At 45.0% G+C, this 21431-nt stretch overlaps 1 protein-coding gene across 1 annotated transcript in view; it reads right to left on the bottom strand.

Moving 5' to 3' along the window:
* LOC128886104 (neuroligin-4, Y-linked) overlaps nucleotides 1-20706 on the bottom strand; it is a 266124-nt gene extending 245418 nt beyond the window's left edge. The window contains exon 1 of the mRNA XM_054140678.1: nucleotides 18080-20706. Coding sequence (XP_053996653.1) covers nucleotides 18080-18467 — 388 coding nt within the window. The 5' untranslated portion in view covers nucleotides 18468-20706. The remainder of the gene's footprint in view (nucleotides 1-18079) is intronic.
* Nucleotides 20707-21431: the final 725 nt, after the last annotated feature.

Genomic DNA, 21431 nt, shown 5'->3' with positions numbered 1-21431 from the left:
AGAGAGAGAGAGAGAGAGAGAGAGAGAGAGAGAGAGAGAGAGAGAGAGAGAGAGAGAGAGAGAGAGAGCAGGAAAATATTTAAAAATTTTATTGGATGCTACTCCATTACGCGTGGAGAGTGTCTGACCACTGATCGTCCTATTTCACTTGCGCTCCTTTCTCCTACAACTGTATCTATGGTTATTTCTTTCATGATTTAACATCCGAAAGATTGATACTAAAAGCATGATAAATATCATCGATATTTCCTTTAAACGAAATTTTCTTAAAAATAATACAATTTCTTAAGGATATTGCCTTATCCTTTCTTATTCCTGTCTCGGGAACGACTGCAATTATTCTCTTTGTGGAAGAATAACATTATCAGGTCCGACAGAGTTAATTACCCTGCGTTATCGTTCTTCACCCCGCTGTATCGACTTTACAACCCAGAATTATATTCACACCACCAGCCATTATTAAACATTAACGAACTGTCTGTACGAGCTCTTAAGCTCGCTTTAGGACTGCATTTACAGGACGCGATAAGCATTTCGTGGCACAACGACGGGGTCAGGATAACGTACACCATCCGGGAGCTATAAGCTTCCTCGTAACAATGTTTCCCTCGCCATTGACTTCAATCTCATTTAAAATCTCGCGTTGCTCTTACGCAAACAGAAATATGTGACAATTAATACTGCTTTAGATTTTCAAATGTAACAAAATAAATAACGTAGATGAAGTCATTAATAGTACATGTTATAAATACTATACTCAAAATATAAATGAAGGACTTGCCTTGGAAATCCCCTGTGTCATAACATTTATTAAATATAAACGTTTCTTTCATGCAACTTGCATTGCATTATTGTTCTATTCGCGTTGTTTTTTAGATGTCCAGAGTTTTTAGGAAATTAACCGCTGAGTGAACAGTCAGTTTCGAGTTTCAATGTCATTTGGGGCAGTTTGCGCACGGTAATCGATCATTGCCGTCCGATCTCCGTCACGACAAACGACGATGTCGCGGAAAGCGGCCAGCGTCGAGGATCCGCGACGGTTGGCCGACCGTTTATAGATTATCGATTCGGCCACGATGACGAACAAAAGCTACTTCGCGGCGAACGGTCCGAAACTTTGCTCGTTGAAACACTTAGCCAGCGTGGATCCTCGCCTGCTGGCGCGCTAACTCGCGCCAAGACGGATAATACGCCCGATAAACCAGTGATTTTTAACCCTCCCTGCCAACATCCGGATACAGAGGACATTACTTCCTCCCTTCGATACAAAGAAGTTTCGTTAAAAATCTTAAAATTTAAAGGGCGACATTAAATTAAAAAATTCAAGGGTAAGTTCCTGTGGTGACTTTGTTATCACTGCAGAAAATTTACAGATTTAAAAAGAGAAATCAAAATTTATAAAGATAATATCCCCTAGAAATCCTCTGAAACGTTGACTCGATTTCCAAACACGCTTGGCCACGGCTGTTAGTCCTGGACTATCGATAACAGACGGCGCAGCGGAACGAGAGGCGAGTGGAAGATTTCCATTTCCAAATGAAAGATACTCGGAATAATTTTCTCGACCGGGCAGAAATTATTTCGAGTCCGGCCCCGTCCAGCGATAATCATAGTCATCGTGGTCGTTTCACGGGCTACGTTTTAAATCCTCTCTCTAGATTCACCCCGCCTCCTTGCCCTTTAATTCTTCTCGTCTCTGCCCGCCAGCAGGAAGAAGGATGGGCCGAGTCCCTGGCAAAAAGTTCCGACGCTTAAGTGTGTCTGACGTTACTCTCTTGTTTCTCCTTTATTGTGTATAATGCGCCACTTCCCTGCTCTGCTCCTCGCGCCAACAGTTTTTTACCCGGAGCTCGAAAAATCCCCGCTGGAGATTCGACGAAGGGTGAACCTAGAAGCACACGCAACGATAGGATAGCAAAATTAATTTCTAATAATGAATTAACGATTAACTAGTTATTCAGTCTGTTGTTTATTTTTTTCTTTAAGCGTTAATTCGCAAAACTCTGGCACCCTCCAGCAAAACGCTATGATGTATCACAGGGTCAGACTCCAGTACTTTGTAATTCCTGCGTTTGTTTTTCCATTGTGCAACCCCGTTCTCCCTTCTGAATGGAGGATTCGATTTACGGGGGGAATTAACGACCGTTTATTGTCCCTTGTATCCTGGCTGAATGCAGCGTCTCTCCGCCCTGGGAGCAGAAATTTATTCAATTACGCGTTTGTCGCTGAATAATTGCTCCTCGGATAAAGCTCCCCGAGGAGGGGGTGAAAAAAGAGCCGCGGGCTAGCTGGCAGCGTGGAAACTGGGACAGAAATCGCGGTTGCGTGCCGACCGTCCGGGACAGAGAGTTGTTCATCGTGCGAGCTCTCTGTTGCGTTTTCAGTTGTACGCACCGTGCGCGGAAATTCGTGTCAACCTGTCGGGAAACGTGGTCGTGTTGATGCTGTCCCTTCTTCTGCTTGGCTTCTGTCGTGGTACGCTGAGGCGCTTCGAGGGTGCGCGATGTCAATGTGCGGGAGGCATTGTGTCGTTGACTTCTCCATAAACTGAGTCGAAGTGAAACGATCAGTTTACTTACGGTCGGTTAATTTATACAAATTTCTTCAATGGACATAAAGGGTATTAATATTTATGGAACTGACTGGAGGTTATGGAACTATCAAATTAATTATGTGGAGCAGTCACGAATTTAATAAATACTCGAATATGTTCATTTTCTCCTTGAATTATGTATCTCTTCCAAAAACAAGTTTGAAAAGTTGCTCCATTTCAAACAGCAGTCGCGATAATTCCGTTTCGATATTAATGTTTCAACGCCCAAAACCATCACGAATTCTCCACCAGTTTCACAAAGAGGATTCAGCTCGCGGTTTCATCGATGGAAAAGTGCGATTATTTAAATCGATGCTCCTCGAGACGCGAGACAGTTAAGACCAAGGGAACAGCAACAAAGACAGGACTTGGAGCTACTGAATCTGCCCGAGGCGCCGTGGAAGTGGGAGCTCAGACTCTCTAATCGTCTTTCAAAGTATAGAGATGGAATCTCTATCAATGGATTAAGTGGAAATCAGCGCCCTGGGCGGCCCTGTGCAGGCGAAAGGAGAAAAGTCGATGAAAGGAAAGACGGAATACTTTCCAACTGTGCCTGTCGCACGAAAATTCAGCAAACTGCATTCTTTGCATTTCATTTTTCTCGGAGCATAAATATATTATGAATTTTTTTTAATTGACAATTATTTCTAACCTACTGAAATAATTCCAAGCCTCCCGAAGAGAATACTCAACGAATAATCTTTCATCATCGAACATTGTTATTCTCGATGAATACATAGAAGAATAATAGAGAATAATAAACGACTGAAGTTGACATTCAGAAAAGAGGCATAAAGGCTCCTCTAAAATTTCTGAGAATTTTCAAAAGGCTCGTACCGGAATAACTGTACCAGTGGCTCTATTTAATTGGCAGAAAAATATACGGTTCCTCCTCTCGTGTTAGAACAACAGACAACGGACGAGAAACAGCCAATGGGGCAGAACAGAAGCAAAACTCAGAGAGAAACAATTCGAACAGACCATGGCGTCACCCGTGAGCTAGTTACGAAAGCCCCAGCAGCTACTTAACGTTAGAGCTTCGTTCAGTTCCGCCATTGTGTTTAAAGCAAAATAGCTTTTTGCAAAGTTTCCTTGCGAGAGTTGTAGCGGCGCTCCCGACATCCCTGGGATACATTCAGGCTTCCTGGGACGATCATCGTTGTGCGCTTCGTTGAACATCAAACATACGACACCCGCCCATGGGGTTTGCTCCAATAATTTAGGCTAAATATTCTAATGGAACTACGGTATTCGTTCGCGTGGAGTTGCGCAGCCACCGCTCCTGGCGGGTCCTTAAACGTCGTGTCATTATATGATGAACAATCCTTGATGGAATGAGGATTCCAAATGAAACTAAAGAAGAAATAGTCGTGGTGGTTAGTGCACAGGATGTCTACTGACATTTATCAATTATGTTTCATTCATTTCACGCTTTATCAGACAGGAATTTTTTTTTTAAATTGAACCATTTGCTTACGAAATAAGTGGGAGTAGGAACAGGTGAACAGAGAATGGAGAAGGCGCCCAAAGAATTTACCGTGGGAAGGTGATCCGTTGGAGAATTCGTGAAATAAAGGGCAACTCCGAGTGCGGTGGATGCTGTGGCGGTCTCATGAGAGGAGACATTAAACAAGAAGTCGAGCGAGGCCGCGACTGGACCGTCCACCACCTCGTCGCCTTGTGTTCTCATCCCCTAACGGTCCCATGCAACATTAATCGGCGGACGTTTGATCTCCTTTGCGGTCCACCGCTGTGAATTTTTGAAGGACCTTGGAATTTCTTGCTTTCCACGATTCTTGCTGCTCCTCGAGCTGTTCGCGTGGTAGCAGTCCCTTTTCACCTTCACTTCATCGAAAAGTCAAGGAAAGATAAAATTTTCGATTCGAGAACGCATATTTAATTTTATTTTTATTCATGGAAACGTTTCCTTGGTCACGTACACTTGGTTATTTTTTACATTTTTGTACGAGAAGAATATGCTAATCGTACACAGAATATTATTCATTAATGAAATAAATTTTCCACGCTTTCTTGCGTATGTGTTTATACGTTGATGAGTGCATTAATGTTAGAAACGCATGAAATCCGCATTAATTTCAAATAAGTGTACCCTTGTTGGTAATTAATGGTTGGAAAAATAATCGCTGCCCTCGCAACAGCGATGTTCCAATAAGAACGAAAGAAAGCCATTAGTTTTCCAAACCATTAATTTTAATCTCCGTGGTGACTACAGCAAGCTTCCTTTTTGATCGATGGATTCTTGTTCGTAGAGCAATTTAGCTTTGGGAGATCACTCAAACGTAAAATGTAAATAAAAGTTTGCTTGTACGAGACCAAGGGTCTATATTTATTTTGACGGAGAACGAGATTACACGAGGGTGAAAAGCAATTATACTATTTATTCAGGATTTCCATTTCGTAGGAAGACAGTGGTAAATTCGTTTTTAATACGAAGTGAATCATTACTTGTTCATTTTAGTCACTGTGAGTATGCAGAGTTAGTGCAAGATTTTGCAGCTTAATAGTGAATGAAACTACAATTTGAAGGGATCATTATAACCATCCTATTTTAGAAAAGTTTCGGAACAATTCACCAAGTCTCCTCGTATAAATCTGCTTCAGGCGAAACCAAACAAGTACATATTTAACATTCTATAATTCCTGTACGTTCTCGAACAGCAATTACCTCGTCGACAATGGAAGAAAGCCTATCAGAGCTCTCTCGAGGTAAAATTGCCACTCGACCCCGATCGAATCCGACGTATCGATCATGGGTGACCATCCAAGGCCGTCTCAAGAAACCAAACGAGAACGGGGTAATAAGAACCGATAATAGTCATTGTTATTTCATCAAAGGGGAAGCAACGGGGTTGTGGAACGGGGTTTTCATTGGCTTTCTTTTAAGCGACGGCACGTTTTGCGGGATTAACGGGAAAAGAGCGTCAGCCCAGGCGGTAACCGAGCTATTGTTGAATCACGCCGCAGCCCTTAACCGAGGAGTACGGCTACGCCCTCGCGCGTACTGGAAATTATTGCATCGTTATGTCCTTTGTTATCATTTCGAACTACTCTTGTCCCTACGCTTCCCTCGTTTGTCGTTCGATGACGCCAACCTGCTGTAATTTCGCGACGTCGGTGATCACAGGGCTCGCGCTGCGGTTGCCGCGAGAATCGGCGGTTCTTGAAATTTCACAGCAACTTGGGGAACGCTCTATTATTTCTATAAGCACATGGTTAAGCACTGCCTTAAGGTGTCTCTAAGTTGCCCCCGATGAAGCACTAGAGTTGAGGCTTTAACTATGTAGTGCCGGTTGAAATTTTAATTCCATCAAGCACACGTCGATTGGAAGCACCGAAGCAATCCTCAAATGATTAAAAGAAACAACCCCAGCGATCCGCAGGTCGAGACCTCGCGATTACCCTCAAGAGTCAGTTCCAGTTCATCGCGAAATTTCTCATCCCCTCGACTCCCGATGGAGTCCTCGATGACCCGAAAAATGCTCGGGGCTTCAATTGGATACCCGCGCCAGGGGCCGAGGTTAGCTTTCTCGGTTCCCAATTAAACTTTTTTTATTATTTTCCTAAAGAGCACGCTCCCCGTTCCTCGTCCGAATCCGTTCGTCCGCGCAAATAGAGCTGACCGTCGCGAAAAAATTCACCGTGAACGGAGTGTCGCTAAAGCAGCTGACGAAGGGTCTCGCATAGGAGGCGCTGTACAAAAGACGGCCAGAAGAACCAAGAGACAAAGACGTCCAGGGTTGTGGCAGGGGAAGGTGGAGGAGGTGGAGGAAAGCGAATGCGAACGACCTCCTCCATCTCCGTGGTCCGGTCACATTTTTAATCCGACAAAACTTTTTGAATTACGGCCGTCTGCGAGCGAACGGAAGGGAATACAGACAGAGGAATAGAAGAGGAGAATGAACGGGAAGAAGAAAGAAAAGCTGGAGGAAGAAAGAGAGCAGGAGAAAGAGGGCATAAGTCGTGGACCACGGAATAGGGAGGCAGGGACAGAGACCGCGTAAAAAAGATTATATTCCTCCCTAATGGTCCCCACTCGTTTTAAGCGAACAAGTCTTATAGCCTGTTCCCTCCCGTCCCTCCGCCTCTGTCCTCGCTCGGACCGGGGAACAGTCATTAAAAAAGACTTTCCACGGCCAGTGGACCAGCGAATGAAAATGCCGCGGGACAAGGCAGGAAGCGGGTGGAAAAAGAGCGAGGAGAAGTTCTTTGCCGTGCCACGGGCCGCCTTTCTCACCCCCTCGAGCCCCCGACCCCTCCCTACACTCGTTCCCTCGTGCGTTCTCTTTCGTCTTTGCTCTGTTTCGGTGCCTGATCCTTCCCCAGCGCTGGAGGTGACGTTTTATACGAGGCCCGGGCTCGCCGCGGCCGCGGTGAAAATAATTGCTGGACCGTTAAAGCCCTGCAACCCCGCCCGCCCCTCCGCCGCCACTGGGAAACTCGCGAAAGCAACGGGCTACGTTTCCTAGTGGTGAGGCGAGGATCACGCGCTGCGGCCGTCCTCGATTAACGCGGTTTTTAGCGGCGACGCTTTCGGGTTTCGCTCGTCCACCGGTTCCACGGCCCTTCGGGGAATTGATCGCGCGAGGACTGGGAGAACTGAAGTATTCGTTGACAGGTTGTCTCTGTGTTGGTTGACCGGGGTGTTTTAAAGAGTAGGAATGAAATAACCACGGGGAAAATGTCCTTTTAAAAAGAAAAAATGGAATGTTTGTAACGTGAGAAAAGTTGGTAGGAGCGATGTTCGTTCGTCCGTGGTTAATAGCGGAAATTAACTGGTATTAGTAATGGAGATCGAGGGGCAAAGCAATCCCGCAAGAACTTGAGAATGTATAGTTTCTGCGCGAAGGATACCGGCCGTAAATTACTATGCGGTATTAATTCCAGGGAATAACTGGAATACCGCGATCTGGCGGGGGAGAGGCAGACATTCGATGCGTCGCGATTGTACCAGGAAATATTCATGCTCTGTTCGGCAAAGGTGAGCCGTGAAAAGGATGTACTACAAAGCTTCCGTGGCGTTGAAATAGTGGCCGCAAATATTCATGTATCGAGTGTGAAAAGTATCGAGAAAAGTTGGAAGAATATGCTCTGTATACGTATACAGAGAATAGCAGAAGCTATTGATTGGTTTGCCAATTAAAACACACACTGTCGCTGGATGTGGTGATGGAGTTCAACGCTCTTTTAGAAATACTATTTTATTTTGATTTTTTATAACAAAACATATCCTGTCAGATGTGCCTTGATTAATGAAAAAATTTACAATTCTCTTAATTAAAAAATCTGCAACCTCAACAACAACACTCATCACTGAAGCTGTTTAAGGATCAAGTACCTCTTAGAAAAGAAACCAATTCTTTCCAAATAAGCTCTGACACGGTTAACTCGAAAGGAAAACAAGAATGCACCTCCTAAACCGCGACAGCAACACTGGGAACGCCTGGAACAAGAAGACCCTGAATCACAGTTCCCCGTGGAATTCCCTTTTTCTCGTTCACCGCCCGCGGAATCTCGCACGCGACGATCTTCTCGCGCGAGACGGAATTCTAGGCCCCGCGTCGTTATCGCGAATAATTTATCACTCGTCCTTCTGGCTGCAACCGGTTCGCTTAGCGAGCTTTAATTAAATAACCCGGCGAATCCCAGTCGCGGAAAACGCAGCCTTAGGATCGAATCGTAGAGAAACCAGTTCTCGAACCGCGCAACAAGAGCGATCCGGGCGAGAATCGCTTAATCCTTCGCTCCGTGACAAATCGTCGACAACTCGCGATCAATTCCCGACGACGCGTTTCGAGTTGCGCTTATTATTTCTTGACTGACTCGCATAGCGCTTATAGGAGATGATAACAAAGCCTTTTTCACGTTCAGCTTACTATTCGAGCAAGATTTGGACAATAGGAAACCTTTTTGTACCGCGATATAATTATTTTCAATTTATAATTTGGGCCAAGCAGTAGATAACCATGATAATAGTTTTCTATCGATACTCACTAAAATCATTTAATAAATATTAACCATATGGTTGGAGCAACCCCGCCAGCCAATAAATTATCACCAAGTAGCAACGCGAATTATCGAAGAATAAAATTTCTTTTGCAGGGGTTGGGTAGCCTTCGAATCGACGTTTCGCGCGACATGAAGGGCCCTCGACCACCGCCGTCGCGTCAATGTTTCTCCCTCGTTGCATAAGGAAGCCTCTCGGCCAAGAATTCGGTCGATCATTAATCAGACGGGTTGCAAAAAGCTCGGAGGAATAATGTGGCTCGAGGACTCTTCATCGGCCCGTAAATCCCCGAGCGGGGTGTGCACGTGTCGTTGCTAGACAAACTTCGTTAGCCGTCGATATTGAGTGCGACGTGAAATTATCGACAGATTAAGGTATACCCCGACAGCGCCATTGTTGTCTTTCACTCGCTACCGTCTCAAAGTGCTTTGGAAGTCAGCTTACACGTCCAGGGCTCACGGCTCCATCGAACTTGTCCCTTCAAAGCGCACGGCTTCCCAATCCCGACTATTAAACGCGATTAGTCGCCCCCAGGAGCTTCGCGTGTTTTGCATATTCTATACGATCAATCCTGATTCCTGCCACTTGAACTTCTGTGCTTCCTTTCTAACTGTTGTACTGCAGTGATCTGTGGTCTACCTTCGTTCATTGATAACTTCAGTTCCACTTAAATTTAAGCGTTGCTTGATTTAAAACCTTTACTAGGTCAGGTTTGGAATAAATTTTTCCTATGTATGAAGCACCATAAAAGAATATAAAAATAAGGGAAATATTAATTCACTACATTAAATTTCTTGAAATGATAGTTTCTATAAATTTCTTCTTTACACGCTGCCCTATCAAATCAGCGAGAATCTTTCCAAGAAGTAACGTTGTTTTATCATCCACATCGATCGAGGGTGACTGTCGATTTTGGACATTGAAAACGACCCGCGAAAAATACACTACTCACTCGATGGCTCCTCGGTATAGGTGTTTGGCTAATTTAAATATTTATCTGTCCGATACTCCTTTCACGCTTTTAGCCACGGCCGCTTTTACAGAGGAATCCATTACGGGCCATTCGCCTCCGATTCTGCAGCTGACAGCTCCATCAGCTCGCGCCGCATGATTGGACCGTGGAGAGTCTTGCTTGGTAAGAGAAGCTTCTCGACTGAAATTCACTCGGGCCTCTACAATACCTTAGAATTCATTCCTCGCGCGTCTGTCGTTGTCCGCATGATCGGTGATTTCTTTCGCGAAGGATATCGTCTCCCGTGCGTCGCCTGAATCGATTGTTCTAAGGGCCAATTTCGATCACGGAACCTTCTTCTCCTGTCCCTTACGATCATTCTAATTTCGATCTTTAATTTCTCCAGACATTGTTAAACAATTCTGTTGGCTTTCTTCCAAACAAATATTATCTCTATAAAAGTATACGCAGTCGATATCATAAATATTCATACCTTCTATGTCTATTGAAGAATTTTGACGAAATTAAATTATAACTTTGATATTACCAAATGAATTATATTTATACATACATCAACATATTTATACAGACATACACTTGGAAATATCAAACCTACCATTTAATTTCAACAAATTTCTTCAATAGATATAGAGGGTACGAATATTTATGGGACCGATTGTATTCCATTAAATAAGCGAAATGAAATAATGTGAGATAAAATTAAATTGCACGAACGTAAACTAATATTAACTGCTTTCAAATAAACAGAATCAACACAAAAATTAATTACAATAAATTTAAGTAAAATACGTTATACCAAATTAAATTGAATGGAGTTTGATTCACCTCTTGTTTGTATGCGGAGAGTAACATTATATTATTGTAATGGCAAGCAGTCGCTGTCGACAAAGTATTGGATGACCAAGATTCCAAGGAGCCCCAATATTTTACGGTTTCCAGTATGCATCCCCCAATGGTATCCCTCCTAGAAGCCATGAAAATGAAAACGGCGGTCTGGTGGGGCGTTAAGGTTAACGTTTCAATGGTCGGGTGTCACTCGATATTTCGAGAGACACCCAACCCACAACTCGTTCGCTATTCGATATCCAGATAGAGTATAATAGCAAACGTGGAATAGAGGGGTTGGAGGTACCAACGGGTCGTTCCCGCTTCGCTGGCATCGGTAAATCATCTTTTTGCCATGTTTAATACATGTTTTTTCAATTGTTCCAGGGGTCACGTGTACGACCATTCCTTCGACTCTATCGATTTACGAGCGTCCCTGTATTGTTCACATTGCAGTCGTCGTTACAGAGGGTCTCGTTGCTCTTCCTGTCCCCGCGAGACTCCTCCGCGCGAAACTTTGCGCGAGAAACACAAGTAAGACGCGGACAAAATGAAATTTATCGTGTTTTAATAAACGGTGCACTGCTACATTTGCTTTACGACTGCTGCCCAGGAAATTGATTATCGATCCCCTCTTGGATTGTGAAACGTATTATTCTTCGTAAACACGGCTTTTTTCTAAACGGACGGCTATCTCTACTTTCTCGAAACGATTAATAGAATTTACATTCGCGCTGTGAGGCCCAGTCGAGTTATATATCTCTCTTCTCGCCCGAGGATGGGGAATATTTGAATTCATTCCACTCTGGACTCAACACGATTTGTGCTGTGTATAAAAATGTTCCCAGGTATGGAGGAATTATCCGTTCGCCAACGAAGAGTACAAAGTAACGTGGATATTGGACCTTCTCTCTCGAGTGCCCTTTTGCTGTAAATTTACAGAATGGAACGGATATTGCGAGGAAAACTGTGATTCTACAGCGGAAAAATAGAATATTGGATCTACGTAAACTCTGAATTTTATTGGGATTCGTTATGTTGGATGCAGTGGAGACAGGTCTGATTAACAACGTTCCTGTTCTACTTAAATTAAAGAACGTTGCTGTAATATAAATTTCAAGCTGGCTTTGGTTAATCACTTGAAGTGATATCTTCAAGAATAATTTTCAGGATAAATTGAGGGACATAAACCCTGCACCATCTTTGAGCTTAGAACGAATACTCATCTGTCATGAAAAATATCTTCGTCCTACCTGCCAACAACCTGTTACAAATTAATTGCTTCGTTCCCTCACCACTGAAGTCTCCTGACAGATTATTAGGTTAGAAACAAACGCGCACCAAAATGGGTCTGCTTTCTTTAAATTTGCTCTCCGCGGCGGTTGTAAAACGAGGCGCAAAAAATTCAGTCGAGTTTACCACTCGCAAATCTATTATCCGGATGATCCGATATATACTCGCGCGCAACAGGATTCCCCGCCGTAACCCAACACTTTGCCCGCCATCGTCAAAAGAAGCGACGTTATTTCTGGGAAACGAGTTCCTCCACGAAATTGAAAAGTCCTGCCTCTGCTCTCGTTGCGCGCATGTTTTCGTTCGACGGCGTCGTAGTCGTTTCGATGTTATTCCACGAATTCCATCCGATCGTGATCCCTGGGATACCACAGAGGTCCCTGGCAAGCGCAAATGGACGAACGTGGCGCGATATCGCGGAAACAGTGCCAAACGGAGGACAAGATGGATCGTTTCCATTGTGAATTCATCGGTGCATGGAGGTACGATGGAATGGGACTCGTCTCATCTTGAAATTTGAGCTCTCTTCGATTATAGAATTGGTTATTGTACACTGGGGTGGTTAGTTTATTTGTTAATGATAATCCTGAAATTTAAAGCTCTGTTGAGTTCTGTTTGGTTAATCTAAGCTTCAAATAAAAATGCAAAATATCAATGGTTTAATTTCTCATTCTCCAAGTGATTCCCGATATTTCTAAACTCCAGTGTTCCTCTGTTCGAAAGGCCACTCCTGTTTATTTCCATCATTCGTTCGAAACCCGGCGCGTAACACTAAACACCCTCCAGGCTTTTCTCCAGTGTGTCTAACGGGTCGAGTGGACTGTTTCCGTCGGTCTCACGTAACACGCGATACGTGCACACGGTACGGAGCGTGGGAAAAGTGCAATGCTCGACGAAGCGAGGTTAAAACGACGACACGATCCCTCTTCCATGCCTCCTCTCCGCCGGATAAATGAACGCTGAATTAGTGCGCTGTTAAACGGCAGCGTCGGTTCGCTCACCTTCAAACCCGCACATGTACGCGCCGTGCGGCGGTTTAATTAAATTTCATAATTAGTCGCGGTGTGGGAGGACCCTTACGAGGTTGGCCGCGCCTTAATCTCGCCACTCATCAGCCGTCGCGCGCTCGGATGATTGTGCCTGTAAATCAGACCCTCAGACGGAGCTTCCGCGACTTCGATTGCGGAATCCCGGACATGATACTTCCTGTCTCACTTTCGTCGACTCACTTCCTACCTTTGACTCTTTGTAATGATATCAGAACACGAATTGGGATGGAAATCTACATGCGATAATTAAAGTATCTCTCACGCAAAGTTCTTAAACAACGGTTCCAGCGCTGGACCTTTCCCTTCGGTAATCACCACGTGCAGGAAATCGATCGATTGAGAATCCTTCGCGGGCATCCGGGAAGCCGCGGTGCAACGCAAAATGTTGCCAGGAATTAACATAACAAGTTTCCCGGCTGCACGTAATGCGCCAATACCCGCAGGCACCCCACGGATTTGCATGGTCCATTTAAATACAATTTCTTTTTGACCCCCCTCCCGATCGAGAAATTACGTGAATACGCGATCCGCGCGTCGTTCTCGTATGCAACCCCTACCGTGGGCGGATTAAAGGGGCTCGCATTAAAGCCGCCCTACGAAGAAAAACGCGGGACGCCTCTCTCGCCGTCCTTTACGCTTTACCTTCGCCTCACCTAATTAATTCTGTTTGTACATTAATCGCGCTCTGCCGTTCCCGTCGCCCAGAGCGCCTGCAGACGAACCTCCGACTTTGGTCGGCTAGTAAGCCTCGCTCTTTCCTCTGTTTGGCTTTCAACTAAAAAGAGAACTCGTTTTTCGCATCGCGCTCCGAGCACTTCGCAGTATTGTTGTCCACGTTTCACGTGGATAACGCTAGATAATTAGTCGAGTTTACAGAAACAATTTACTAAAAGGTCTTCGTTGGCTACTCGGTTGCAGGTTTAATTACTCTTTGAATAAACTTCACTGTTTCATGTCAAGTTACTTGTTCGTATTAATTTCGCAGTCGTACGTTTAGCAGCATGTCAGGTGAGGAACTGCTTGGATAAATTTCCGAGTCGATGGAACATTCGAATGTAAGTAAATACCTTAATTTATTCGCACTTTTATTGTTAGTCAGAGGGACGAGCTTAATATGAAATTGTCTAGTTTATTTATAGACTTGATTTTTCACTTGAGAATCTATGGAATCTCAGACCCCCTGTCACCGTGTTAGAGGAGTCTGCAGTAGAAACGGACCGTGCGAGTCAGACACAGGCATCGAGGGACAACGTCGAATCTCAGGAGTCATAAAGTGACAGTGACAAATCCTCGTTTCCGCGATATTTCGAGAAGTAAACGTTTGTCTCCGGTTATGTTCACATTTTCTGAAGCTTTACGTCTAGCAAGAAGTAGAAACGGAGTGCCGCTGTTAGACGTATAAAAAGAGAAACCCTATCAGGTATCTACGGTTGAAAAAGTTGAATTTGTCTGTATTTTTCCTCGGTATTTTTCAAGAGTCTGTGACGATTCTGAGCGAACCGTTTTCTGTGTTAGCGACTGTGCCAAGTAGAATCAAGGGTCAACGTCAGGCATCCTGTGTCGTATTAATAAAATTGTTTCAAGGGAGCTTCTGCTCGCAGTAGAAACGGACAGATGGTGTCAGACACAGGTATGGAGGAACATTGTCGAATCTCAAATTCGTAAAGTTACCATGACAATTCCACGTTTCACGATATTTCGTAAAGTGAACACTTGACATCGATTATGTTCACCTGCAAAAGTGGTAACGGACTGTCATAGTCAGATGCAGGTTACCAAAGGCTCTATCAAGCGTTTACAATTAAAAAAGTTACAAGTCCGTTGGTTCGGTATTATTAGGAGCAAGCGTTTGGTAGGATTTAAGGGAACCTTTCAGAAAGTTAGCGATTCTCAGTAGAACCGGAATACCAAAGCCTGACGCTCAAACCCAGAAACTCTCTCAAGGTAACAGCAACGCAGTAAAAGTTTAAGGCGCCCAATTCCCAATACTTTCTAACACAAATGCTTGCTTTAAATTAAGTATAGCGTTTCCAAAGCCTGCGTTTACCAGAGAGTAGAAATGGAACGCCAAAGTCGGACAATTGAATCTAGAAACTTCCAAGTGAGAAGTAATAGCGTTGGAGTCCACGGTCGAAGCGTTGCTGGGAGTAAATCTTTTTTAAACCACGTCTACCATCGCGTATGGCAGATGTATCATGTGAGAATCGCGAGTAATAAATAATATGAGTTACATAACTGGACGACAATTTTCGAAGATTTATATGAAAGAATTCTTTTTTTAAATATTGTACCTCGTGTTTAAACAGTATTTATGGTAATTCAAAATTTATTACTATACAATATTCGTAATATTAATCTCCATCTTTTGATGGTCGTAATTCAGGTTGATTTATTACGCGCAGGTGCAATCATTTCAACTGATCTTATCATTTTCGCGGAGATGTATCGTTACTTTGTTTCCTTTTTTTTTTTCGAAAAATAAAATGCAGCTGCGCATAAATTACATATAAGCAACGGTTTTCGTGCATCCACTGCACATGCTGATACGAAAAGCACGTGCAAAATGAATGTAAATATGCTTCATAAATAAACACAGTAATATTAATATTTTATTCTCATCCCTTTTTTAATACAAGTTTTGACTTTTGACTCTTCTGTGTATTAGTCGGTACGAAAATATTCCCAAATCGATATTTTTCATGCGGAAACATGCCACTACTACCCTTTCGAAATCTACTCAGCTCTAAAGCCATGCATGTGTTCTTTAAAAACGATCGATAACTAAACAAGTTTGGGAAACGTTGACCACTAATTATTACGAAGCTAATTACGAAGCAAGTTGGTCACGTGGCAGGACAAAACATAAGATGGTGGAAATTTCGCTGCTGGTTACGTTGACTTCGAAATGTAAACCGACAGCCAGCGCAGTTCCTCGCTGAGAAGCAGCTGCGAGAGGAAGCTTCTTCCCTTCGAGAGAGGTTGTGTCGTTTTTCACTCTCGAGTCGGTAAGCGATAAGCGGAGCTGGCTAGGAGCGCCAAGGAAGATAGAAACCGACTGGTGGATCCTTTCGAAACAAATGCTCGGTACGTGTTACGTTCGCTGTACGTACGGATGGATTTTCGGCCACTCCGAAGCAATCTGCAAACACGTATCGCGGTTGCGGATTGCGTACAAGAATCGCGAATGATAGAAATCGGAGGTGAGTTGCCTAATGCATTCCTGGCACCTAAATCGTACCTTTTCAATACCTTTATCATTCCTTACTGCGAGCACAGGGTGGTTACCAATGTATGGAACATTTGCGGTATGAAAAGCGTGAACAGAAAATTCTTTGGTGGTTGGTAGAAAATGGTTAAGTCCTGAATTTTAAATAAAAATACATTCAACATACGAAAGAATATTTTGAATTTATATCACGTACACGTGCAGTTGTTATAAAAATGAAATCAATACTTTTGCAAATGGAACAAACGCACATTCGTTCTCATAAAAAGTATATTCATTTTATTCCAGATTATATTTATTTTGTGAATCCGTACCTTTGTTAATTCTACCAGTGCAATTATAAACAACTATTTTATTTTTCTAATAATAAACATATTCCAAGTTAAAATTATCAACACCTGTCCTCTAAATTATTGCGACATTAATTTTTTCTGTTATAGCCTACGCAGCTTCCCAGCCAAACAAATCCACCTATAATTTCCATTTCGCGAAAGGTGCTGTCCACGTGTCATATAGATAAACTAACACACACATACACACATCTACACGATGATAGTGAAAACAGTGGGTTGCTCCAGAATGGTGAGGTAAAGGGGGTGATCAGGTGAATTCCAGTCTCGCGACGCGATTTATGAGAAGCGAACACCCGGCTATAAAATAACATTTCCCATTCAATTCGCCAAATTAATGGCCGTTTTCATGGATTCTTTGTTTGCAGCTGACGGCAATAGCTCGCTGCTGGGTTATTATTACGAGTACGGACCAAAAGAACAGTCAGTTCGAGTAAAATCCGCGGATCGTACCGCAGTGGAGCTTCCATCGAGAACTTTTTTTCCCATGGATACTGCAGCATGAGTTGCAAACAAAGCATTCGATCGCAGGCGTGTCTGTTTCAATAATAATGTCCGTTTAGCTCACTGGAGCTGCTCCGACATATTTATTTACCAGTTCAGACACTAGAATGCGCGCGAGAGCAATAAAGCCTTCCTATTTTTATCTTCCTCCCCTTTTTTTTATATCGAAATTAATCCATGTCACCATCTAGGCGCGCGGCAATGCGCCGTGGATTCCTTTGACAGCGGCGGAGCATCGATGAAAAGCTGTTGAAGAATTGGGCATACATTTCTGTCGTTCGAAAAGGACTCCCAGCGCGCCTATTCAGCACAAAGGGCCACGCCGTTGGAAATGATAACGCGAAAAGCAGGCGAAAAGAGACGAGGTGGTACGAGAACTCGTCCGCGACCTTTGGACCTACTTTAGGCGAGTCAGTCGGATAATTGAGGCTAATTTGTTTGGGATTAATCTGTAGACAGCCTTTTTATAGCTTCAGAACTTTAATTCACTCGCTCCAGGCTCTCATCTCTGTGACATTTAGATTCTGAATCGGCGTCTCGTTAACTGCGCTATGTAATTTCACATATACACCTGAAGAGCCTGGCGTTGAAAGGGGCACGTAAAATCTCGGAATTTTATCCCAAGCGGAACTATGGGTTTCATTCGTCTTTCTAAACAGTCACTCAACTCGCTCCGCACGTTATGCTGCGCTGTGCGCCTTCTGTTCTATTGTACCTCGACTTTCCCGTACTGTGTTTTAGATCTACGGGGAGTAGAGACGATTAATAAATAAATTATGAACGCCCGGTATGCTTTACAAACTTGTACCGTGCACTCGTTATGTGGCAGCGCATTGGATTTCAGGTTAGTGAACTCTCTGCCAACTTCTAAGGGAATCGCTGATTGAAATTCTGAGGCATTGAGATCTCAGGATCTCAAACCATCAAGATCTCAAGATTCAAAGCTCTCAGGATCCCAAACTCCCAAGATTCCGAGCCCTCAAAATCACAAGCTCTCATGACCCCAAGGCCTCAAGCTCTCAGGATCCAAAGCTCTCAGGATCTCAAGCACTCAAGACCCTAAGCCCTCAGAATTTCAAGCTCTCAAAATCCTTAAGATCTCAAGATCCAAAGATCTCATGATCCCAAGCTCTGAGGATCCCAAGCACTCACGGCTCCAAGCTCTCAGAATGTCAAGCTCTGAAAATCCCAAGCTTTCAAGATCCCGATACGTCAACCCCAGAAAAAATATCGTTTCCTACCTTGAACTGGAGCGTAGATGTTGAGATACAGGCAATCCTCGCTCTGGTTCCTCAAGTAGGGCAGCAGCCGCCTGAGATACTCGACCCTGCCCCTAGGCATCTTGTCGCTGAGCTCAGGGAGCTTCTGCGGGCATACGGGCCCGAACTTGTCGGCCACCTTGACGCCGTGCCAGAGAGCACCGCTGACAGGCGGCATGAACCTCAACGAGCCGGTCGGCGGCGACGCGTAAGGGACGCCGCGGAACACCTCGACGCCCTCGAGGTGGCGATCGAGGGTCACGATAATGCCCGACAGTTCTCCATACTTTGTCCTGACGATCCTCGAGCTGAGCTCGGCGCTGGCTGACGCCAGTACGAGACCGAGCAGCGCAAGGATCGACGACGTCATCTTAGTTCGCGCCCTTCAAACCCCGTCCCCACGCTTGGTGCTCAGTAGATCCTCCTGAAACCTTTCATTCCTTGGTCCTAGCCACCCCCTGAGGCCGGTACGTGAGCTATCGTGCCCGCCTCGTAACCGCTAGGACCAGGAGCGCCTCCAGGATGCATCAGTGATCTCCACGATCAGCGTCAGGACTCTCCCAACTCTCTTGCGGTCTAACGATCCCAAACTCGCTCCGAAGGTTCACGTCATCTTTCGATCCTCGATATCACTGCGTGAATCTGGTTTCAAGAACTAACGGGACCTACGAGGTTAGTCCGGGAGCCGAGTCTCCCCTTCGCGATGTTTGGCTAGCTATATTGGATCAGAAAACGCGCTGACGGTTCTCGACGGGAGTCAACACGCGGCCGTAGACATCCTCGACTCAGCGTTCTGAAAGGTAAATAGTCGAGAACTTGGCGCTGCAGACTCCGATATCCTCGAGCTTCCGATTCTATTCCATTCGACAGGATGTATCCTGAAAATGGGACATTGGACTCTTGGGGAAAAAATCTTCTGGTTCCAGAGATTCTCCTCGAGTCAGTCTTCGAGGAGCAAGCCTTGATTCCTGATTATAAGGAACATTATTGAATTGCCTTCTGAGACTAAGTTGAGGTTCGAATTATTGACTTCGATGTGTGTGGATCGAGTTACAGAAAGACGATCTCATTTCTAATGGCATGCTTGACGTGTCGGTAAAGATAAAACGCGCCAGCTCTGATGACGGACAGGAGAAAACTACCCCTGGGATGTTTAACGGTCCGCTTCATCCTTACGAGCCAGCTTCCCGAAGAAGCCTGAGGAATGAAAACACCGGATCCCGTGTTGAATCGCGTCCACGGTAACCACGAGATGCTTTACTCCCCAACTAGACTCCTTATGGACGGACAGGCGTTTCCCCAAGTCGTCCCTTTCTGATCTTACGAGCACATTCGTCGATTTCTGGAGGAGTTCTCAGATTCGACATGGAGAAGTGAACTAGCCGAGGCAACTTCGAGGAACCGCGATCCGAATACACCAACTCCGATCACTTTAGAATCACTGTCACACTGTCGCGATCATTGTTCTCAGCTGAATGGGAAACCGTCCAAGACTTGTTCTGCTGAACTAACTCTCGTCAGGTATAACTGTTAATGGATCAGGGATTTAGAAAACGATTGATGCTTTCAGATGAGGTGCATTGGTGCAGTGGTTTTCACAAATACTTTAGGGCTTCTTGTTGCATCTTACTCTAGTAGCGATAGATGTGTCCTGTTACTAATCTTGACGTAACACAAGTGCACTTGGTTTCGAACTGACCTTTCGTTGGTCTTGGATAGTAGCTTTGAAATGACGTACTCTGTCACTAATCTAGGAGTTGGTCTAGTTCTGGCAAACTTGTGACAGCTGGCTTTGGGAGCCGGCTGAAGCTTCCTGCGACTGATCCAGACGCACTCGGGCCTTCTGTCGCTTAAGCTATCCTCCGTTTCTGGGTCAGTGAACTGTCTCTCTGCTCCTGAATCTCAAGACTCAATTGCGTTCACTAAATTGTGCTTGATCCTGTTTTACTGAACTTTCTCTCTGTTCTTGGGTCTCGATTAGCTTGGAATCTTGAGTGATAATTTCTTTCATAGGTGTCCTGTTTCCCTCATAAGGTGTACTCGATCCTGTGTTTCTGTTTCTAGATCCCACTTGCCTTGTACACCTGATCGAAGTTTCTCGATACCAATCCAGGTGCACTCAGTCTCGATTTCCTGACCCTTGCCTACCTCCAACCCATACCTAGTCTCAACTGACGCTTCCACTTGTAATTCTAAGCTCACCAGGTCCCTTTACCCCAAACTTCCTCTGCCTCCAACCCCCAACTGGCCTCAACAAACCACCCGATGCATCCAGATACCACTCGGTCTCGGTTTATCCCCGAACTCCCCTTTGAACGCCTCGAGGACCGATTGATCCTGCAACGCAGGATCGCGTACGCGTCCTCACGCAGCCCTCCCGATGCCAACTCGCCGAGAAGTTGACACACGCGGACACTGGACCCGCGCACTATTCGACGGTCTCACGCACTGCACTCCCGGGTCGTCCTGTGATCCCTGTCACGTGGACCCGGCATTACGCAATCGGGATCCACGTAGATCGCGAGTATCGCGGGCGAAGAGTGAGTTAGAAGACGAGTCGCGGCCGCGGAACGCGCTGGACCAGAGGAGCCGATGTTGCCGTCAGTTCGACCTCGGGCAGACTGGCGTCAAGCGACTTGGCTCGCGAGGAGATGCGCATGCCCGCGCAAACACTCACCCACCCCTCACGGGCCATGGGCGTAAGTCCACGAACGCAGTCGATACGGCAGAGGGGATCGATCGGCAATAGCAGGGAACTGGTTCGTGTCTGAGACGCGTGGTGGCCGTCTGGCTGGTCGCGCGCCACCCAGGACGAAAACCGCGCCACAATTAGGACGATTAGAGCGAAGATTACCGTGGACCTCTTATTAGATCGTGCAGGTGTTGGGAAGAGAGTAGAAAAATCCTTCTTTTGGATTTTCTTCGGCCGTTGGAAAATGTCGGTGATCATTTTAATCCCCATAAAATCACTTAGCGAACTCGTTATGTATCCTGGTGAACTAAAACTTGTTAAACTCTGTTAGAAAATATAAAAGATCCACTAAAGAATAAAGGGGTTAGAAGACGGTGCAAATCCACGTCCGATTTGATCTTGTTTCAAAGTTGTAACCATACTTGCGTTGCCACGATCCTTCTACTAAACTGGACTAACATAACTAGTTCCATGTAACTGTTTGCAAACAGAACCTGATACCCCGTGTATGCTCTCGCTGATTATTTTGCAAACATTGTCTCATCGCATTCTACAAGCCCTGAGCCATTTCGGTTCGCTGTCCGCGGTAGGGGCGTGACGTGTTGAAGCTTGTGATTACAATATCGCGATACTTTGCTTTCA

This window comes from Hylaeus anthracinus, unplaced genomic scaffold (genome assembly GCF_026225885.1).
Source record: "Hylaeus anthracinus isolate JK02 unplaced genomic scaffold, UHH_iyHylAnth1.0_haploid 11982, whole genome shotgun sequence".
NCBI classification, from domain to species: domain Eukaryota; kingdom Metazoa; phylum Arthropoda; class Insecta; order Hymenoptera; family Colletidae; genus Hylaeus; species Hylaeus anthracinus.
Note: the sequence above shows the minus strand (reverse complement) of the source record. Positions and strands in the feature narration are given on the sequence as shown.